General features: G+C 34.2%; 2 protein-coding genes across 2 annotated transcripts in view; one reads left to right on the top strand and one right to left on the bottom strand.

The window, feature by feature from the left end:
* The window catches only part of LOC101292740 (exocyst complex component 7-like), a 9,447-nt gene extending 4,718 nt beyond the window's left edge, over window positions 1–4,729 (top strand). Inside the window, exons 8-12 of the mRNA XM_004307023.1 lie at window positions 392–592; window positions 711–810; window positions 3,380–3,486; window positions 3,586–3,732; window positions 4,192–4,729. Of these exons, the coding sequence (XP_004307071.1) occupies window positions 392–592; window positions 711–810; window positions 3,380–3,486; window positions 3,586–3,732; window positions 4,192–4,309 (673 nt within the window). The 3' untranslated portion in view covers window positions 4,310–4,729. The remainder of the gene's footprint in view (window positions 1–391; window positions 593–710; window positions 811–3,379; window positions 3,487–3,585; window positions 3,733–4,191) is intronic.
* Window positions 4,730–5,320: 591 nt separating this feature from the next.
* The window catches only part of LOC101293038 (charged multivesicular body protein 5-like), a 3,511-nt gene continuing 1,523 nt past the window's right edge, over window positions 5,321–7,308 (bottom strand). The window contains exons 3-6 of the mRNA XM_004307024.1: window positions 6,436–6,507; window positions 6,227–6,338; window positions 5,739–5,899; window positions 5,321–5,612 (exon numbers count right to left, since the gene is read on the bottom strand). Of these exons, the coding sequence (XP_004307072.1) occupies window positions 5,559–5,612; window positions 5,739–5,899; window positions 6,227–6,338; window positions 6,436–6,507 (399 nt within the window). The 3' untranslated portion in view covers window positions 5,321–5,558. The remainder of the gene's footprint in view (window positions 5,613–5,738; window positions 5,900–6,226; window positions 6,339–6,435; window positions 6,508–7,308) is intronic.

Consider the following 7,308-nt stretch of genomic DNA (forward strand, 5'->3'; position numbering starts at 1 on the left):
ACACCCTATCTTGTTAAGGTGTAGCATGGCCTTAACAATTTCATACTTTTCTTAAATTCCCTTCCAAAACCTGCTGTGTAACATATCAAGTCTATTGATATAAAATGCGATCCATTTGTGTCTTGATAGGGTGTAATGGAGTTTTTTTTCATGATATGGCGGATAGTTGGCACTGTGAAATGGTTGGAATATGTAGCTATCCAAGTACTTGTATATTTTTAATCATCTTATGATTTATCTGATCAACATATTGCTTTAGTCCTTATATCTTTCGATGGTTTAGCTATGGTTTTTCATATCAATACAAATGCATAAGATATACAAACATACGCATATGGACACATATATACTTCGTACACGTACTGTAGTAACCAACAGTATGATTTTACAGTTATCAATCAACATTGAAGCAACTTTTCAAGGAATTTGAAAATGAAGATGAAGGTGGTTCACAATTAGCATCTGTCACGAATCAAATTATGCAGGCTCTTCAAACTAATTTGGATGGGAAATCTAAGCAGTATAGAGATCTAGCCTTAACTCACCTGTTTCTCATGAACAATATACATTATATGGTCAGATCTGTGCGCAGGTTTGTCTCCTAATTCCCATATTACATAAACTCATAAAGGCATACAAGGGTTTTTTATGCTTTTATATTTATTCTTTTCTTGTTTGTTACTACTGACATTCTAGTGTTATGTTTTCAGATCTGAAGCCAAGGATTTGTTAGGGGATGACTGGGTGCAAATACACCGTAGGATTGTGCAGCAGCATGCAAATCAATACAAAAGAAATGGTTGGGGAAAGGTGCTTTCTTACAACCTTATTAAACTTTCGCTTTAATATTTGTACTTCACCTTGGCTCTTGCGTTTTGGGCCACATTTATGATGGAATTAAGGTACCAAGAGTAACGTGTAATTTAAGACAGAAAGTAATGAAAGTTGAAAGTCTTGCCGGGTTGGACACCTTTAATATGTACTGTCAAAAATCCGCCTGTTTGATGTCAGTAAGCCAATGCCATTGATCAATGTAAAATTTGACATAAGCTGATGTAGGTGTCTTTTCTACTGTGTTGTATTTTGATCAATGTTTTAAAACGCTGAGGCGTAACCCGAGGTAAATCCGTGAGAACCTTGAGCCTTGAGGCTTGAGGCACATAAGGCGTAAGCCTTACGATATAAAAATTAAATATAAAAAACTATTTTGTAAATAGTTAAATACAACATTAAGAATAACTGTAAAGTGCTATTTGTGTTAGCATGTTTTGCATCACCAATATTCTTTGTTTTTATGTATAGTGTTAATGTCTTCGAACTTCTTCCTTTTCTTCTAGTAAGATAATTGTCTTCCTTTCCATCAAATATATACCGTTTTGTTTTAGCATTCACCTTATTTAAGCTTGGGGTTACATTTTACAAAATGGTGTAATTTTTTCAGTATAAAAATATATATCAAAAAAATAAAATAATTTCTAGGCGTAGCAAAATGTGTAAAAGACGTGAAAGGCGTATTTAAAAATGTGAAAGGCGTAGCCTTTTTAAGCCTTGCTGCCTTAACACCTAAACTGACGTAATTTTCTGACCACCTTAAGCCTTTTAAGCCTTAGACGAGGCTTGAGGCGAGCTTTTTTAAACATTGATTTTGATTGAGATCTTTCATGTGTAGAAGTTGTTGTGATATCGGCCATTATGTATGTCAAGGAACCCAAACAAGCACAGCAAACCAAGAGAAACAACTAGAGAGTTAAGACACAAAGAACACAAATTTAAGGTGGTTCAGCAAGACTTTTACCTACGTCAACCGGCAGAAAACACCCTCCACTATATTAATAATGGGTACACCAGAAAGAATAAGAAAACAAGGACTCTCTTCTCTTCCTATCTCTCTCCTAAGAAATTCAATCCTATTAGTGGTAGGCAATAATGCCTCCTTCATTCTCTGTAATCAAAAGATTACAGGTACACCATCATCAATAAGGATTTACTTTCCTTATTGGAACCACCGTACTCTAAGACGAAACACCTTAGGAAAAACACATGGGCTGGAAACCCAACAGAAGTCACTAGTCTTTAGATTGAGATCTAGTTATCTATTTTAAAAATTCTATTCACATTTGCGCAACTTGTGCCTTCTAATGAATTTTTTTTTTCTACAAACCGCCGTTTTTTAACAAAATATTTAAGGCATTTTTAAGACTTGGGAACAGTGCAAGTAATGTTGATGATCTTACCTGGCATGTATCGAGTTTAAGTTAAAAGTCTATTTATTGACATACTTTACTAGATATTGTTATACTTTTAGCAAGTTTTTTTCTTCTCTGAGGGTTTTGGGGTAATGTTTTGTTTGGGAATTATGTATGCTATTATTAAGAGAAGAGGGGCTTGTCTGCCAATACTCACTTTTTTTTACAAAATAATCTATAAAGATTTATAGCTTTAGAAATCAATTTAAACCATCAAGGACAATTGACAATCACAAAATATATTTAATGAAAATAGAAGTGAAGCCTATAACCCAGATTTATCTCTGCAATAACCGATTCACCACTTGCATAGCATGTAATGTTATCCTAATATCTTGCTTTTGTTATAGTATTATAAGACAACTTATTTTGTAGATGGCATACTGGCTTGATATATGGATTTATTGAAACTTCTACTATTCCTCATAGATGTTGAAATAAAACAGCAAAAGTAGGTTATGATAAACTTTACTTAGGGTCTGCCAATGTAGACTTAGGATGACTGTTTATGGTGTAAAAAAGGTCCTGTTACGGAAGTGTAGTTTTGGACTTATTTATAGGCATCGCTTTCCACCTATTTTAGAGATACACCCCTTTATGTTCTTCATTCAGATTGGGGGCGGTGGAAATAATACTGTGAGAGAGAAAAGGAAATGGGGCAAGGAATTATTTTATTTCAGAACCATTTTGTCTCATTTGCCCCATCTATGTTCATATCCAGTGGCAGGGCCAGAAATTGATATAATTTAAAAGTTAGACGAGAATAAATAAATTTTGTGTTCAAAATATATACCAAAGTTTGAATAAAAGTTAACTGTTCCAAACGCACAACTCTTTACACTAAGATACGGACCTATTTATACTATTTCAATCACATTAATTTTCTAAAGCCACTGTCATGTCGTTGTTTCTAGCATTAGCCGATCAAGTTATTTTCTTGGACAGCTGTGGTTTGTCTTGCACTCTTGCTGTATATACTATATAATGCATTGGTGAAGAAGCATGTATTCGTTTAATTTGATAAAGAGATTATGTATGTATTTTTCACCGTCATCATATATTTGCTTTAACTATGAATCTTTGAAATGTTTTCTTTAACACCTTGTCATATGCTGGTGCTGTCTCTTTCACAGATTTTGCAGTGTCTAACCATTCAAGGCTTGAGCTCATCTGGAGGCAGCTCAGTAGCTGGTGATGGAGGAAACAGTAGTGGAGTTTCAAGAGCTATTGTGAAAGATAGGTTGATCTCAACTTGTATATTATCAAAAATGAATTATATAATTAATTGCATTAGTTTTTTATACACTTTCTTGCTAAGCTGAACTGCATTTCATATTAGGTTCAAGACATTTAATATGCAATTTGAAGAACTCCATCAAAAACAATCTCAGTGGACAGTTCCTGATACCGAGTTGCGAGAATCACTGAGACTTGCAGTTGCCGAAGTCTTATTGCCTGCCTACAGATCATTCATCAAACGTTATGGGTGGGTTATGTCATTGATTTCTGGCCTCTGCCAGCTACACAAACTTCACATTGCAGTTTATATGACTTTGAGGAAGAATAAAAATGAATTTTTTAGTGCTCTTGTTAAGAGTATTTGTATGAGAGAAAATAAATATACTGAAGTAGTTGTCTTAAAGTGGGGAGTTCATTTATTAAGGAAGATGTGGGTTGAGGTCGCTTTGAAGGGGTCCCTATGGTCCAATGTTGTTAATTACTTAATTTATATTCATTATTTTATGATTAGGAGCCATATGGTCCAATGTTGCACATATACATAGTTGTTATGCATTCTGTTTGTGTGGGTTTTATGGTTTAAATCCATCTTTACTTAGTTTAGGATTCTTAATTTAGCTTTGTACAATTTCATTTTAAAATATCAGTAGCATTATTACCAGCAGTGATCACCTTCATCTGTGTATGTTTAATTTCTGTATCACAGGCCTTTAGTTGAGAATGGGAAGAACCCCCAAAAGTACATCAGGTACACAGCGGAGGATCTCGAACGAATGCTGGGGGAATTCTTTGAGGGGAAGAACGTGAATGAACCCAAGCGGTAGATTCAACTAGTGTCTCTTCATTGCTTACCCTGGGAAGTTAGCTGCTAATTGTTGGCTGCAAAATTCCAATGGCTCTGGATTTCTGATATATATGTGGTAATAAGGTGGCTGTATCTCCATCGTTTGGTTACTGTAGTTATTTGAATCAAATTCAATGTCTGTATGTGTGCAAGATGAATAAGAGTGGCATGTGTGTCTTTTTGCCTTCATGATTTGTAAATATTTGTAATTTCTTAAATGGGATAGTCAGTAGTCCAAGTAAAAAGTAGGTTTGGGGGGCTCTCTATGTTTGTAAACCAAATACAAATGTAGATTTTTTGATGTTTCATTCTTGGAAGAGTTGTACTGTATATTTTGAAGTTGAGAAGATTATAGAATGACTGAAGTGCTTACTCAATAATATTTTTATTTTTTAATTTTTTTTTTCAGAGATGCTTTCTCAGTTAAGTTGTTGGACTTGCAGAAATTTTAGTAAAAGAAAAAATGCCAACTGTTTACTTGTTTACCTATTTTCTGTGTGGATGAAAATAAATTTGACAACTAAGCACCTATAAAATTTTTGGTCTCGGTATTTGACTTGTAGAAATTCAATTTGCTTATATACCTATTATTCTCTCTACATCTCTATTTTACTTTTAAATACAAGTATTTGTTCACTGTATCTACATTTCTTGATTTTTATTTTATTTTTATTTTTACATAAAATGTCACTAGACCTTATTTTTTGAGCAAATTGTAAGAAATAATTTTTAATGACATCGATTTCATAGAAAAATTAATTCAAATCGTGAAGATGTGAGTACTTTTACCTTTAAAGAAAACAAGGTATTGTGTCTTAAAATTAATTTCTATGGATCAACAAAAAAAAAAAAAAAAACTTCTTCCATGAACTAAACATTTATAATGGTCTATTATAGTTTATTTAATTTATTAAAAATATAATTATTTTTTTGTTGTGTAAAATTGGCTCTTGAGAATTTAAAAATTTAATTTTGTTGGTGGGAATAAAAATCTTAAATTTAGGACTAATAGACATTAACCCTTTTATTCATGTGACTTCCTCCCTCCTTTTACGTTCCAAAATATCACTAGTATTATTATAGTACGTTGAAAGCCACACAAGCCATCAACAATTGCTAATCCAATACATAAATTTGAACACTAAAATCTGAATATGAATACTTCTGCACAATATGTTTACAAATGGAACTCAGCTCCCCTGATGCACAAGAGAAAGCTAATCATACTCTTATCCACGAAGTGTTGCCCGAGGGACAGCAGGTAAACCCAATTCATCCTCAGCCTGCAAACATTTGTTTGTGAAGAAATTAGCATAAGCAAAAAGTGAAAATGATGAATGGCATTCAGGCCATTGCGGTAGCATGAAGCAAATGTTTTAATCATGCATAAATTGGATTAGAGCGTATACCTGGCCATTGGTTCTTCCAGCTGGAACTGCTGCATGTCCTATGGGTGCTGAAGGCAAATTGAGCTCTCCATCTATATCTGATTCCCGATCAGGTTGGAGATAGGATGGTACCCCATCAGATTTAGTTTCCATGCCCATGTCTGCTTCTAGAGCATCCAACTCTGGACACAAAATTGAGTAAACAGGTAAGAACAGAACAAGAACGTTTCCCAGACAAACAAACAGCAAAAGTAAAACAAAATAGTGGTCAGATTAAATTACAAAATGACCACAAGATGAACATGGCAGGTTCCTCTATTCTATATCCCCAAAGTCTGAATTTGAGAAACGTCACACATCCAGATTCACCAATAATGCAAAAAGTTAAAACTATTTAGATGATTTACTTCACAAAAGCCTTTTTTTAAACATAAATCAGAAAGATTGCTGCTTTTGAACATGCACCATAACTGAAATATATTAGGCATTTGACATGATTCCAAGCTTACCACCCATAAGTTCCTCCTCATCGATGTCATCAGGAACGCTATAGCTTCTACCAAGCGTCTCTTGAATTTCATTACTCACATCCATCAGGTCCATCATTTCATCTTGCAAATTCTACAGAGAGAAAGACCATTCACAGTTAAGTAAGATATACTTTCACTGTAGCTAGCATAAAAATAAATGGAAGCAAACACAGGAACAGATTACTGACATCAATATCTTGAATCTTAACAGTTTTCATCATTCCTTTCAATTCCTTGTTCGCAGATTTCAGAGCTGTCATCTGCATAAAATAAACCACAAAGTCAATCAGCATACCAATCTTGACAAAAATATACACCTCCTGGAAACGTAAATGGATACCAAGAATGAGTCTTGCACAACCTAAGACACATAATTACGTAAGTTTAATTAAAGACCCTCCCCAGGTTCAAATGGTCCATCTCCTACCTCTCATGAGGTAGGCAAATTCCAATCAGGTTACAGAAAAAGCTCCGCCTCAACATCCTTGAAGTGTGCCCCTTGGGACGCTACCAAGAAAAAACAACTTTAAGGTGAATATACCATAGCTCCAGTGCAACTACAGTAAAGCATTGCAAATCAGCTTTTATTTATCTACTCAGCCAAATCTGAGTATCCCTTGATTTTGGAATCTTTAGGCATCTTAACTAAACAAACAAACGAGACTAGGTAGCATACCCAAGCTCTCAAGGCCAGAGAGGTTAGTCGCTTAAAAGATATTAGACAACAAAATAGTAAAAACTTAAAAATAAAAAGGTATTTAAAGAACTCAGAGATACAAGCAGAAAATTGATAGTTCATCCATATATAAAATGGCAAATGAATAAGTTGCAAAAACATTATTTGAACAACTTTAGTTTGATAAAAACCAACAAGGTTTGAGGTAGATGTCTACTATGGTCCTATGACTCATGTCCTAGAAGCTTATATTTTCTCTCACATACTAATAGAAAAGATAAGTAGAAAGAAAGGAATCCACATACAGGAGGCAGACAAAAACAAAGAAGACAACTTGAGAGAGAGAGAGAGAGAGAGAGAGAGAGAGAGAGAGAGAGCGACGTAC

Source organism: Fragaria vesca, linkage group LG7 (genome assembly GCF_000184155.1).
Source record: "Fragaria vesca subsp. vesca linkage group LG7, FraVesHawaii_1.0, whole genome shotgun sequence".
In the NCBI taxonomy this organism is placed as follows: Eukaryota; Viridiplantae; Streptophyta; class Magnoliopsida; order Rosales; family Rosaceae; genus Fragaria; species Fragaria vesca.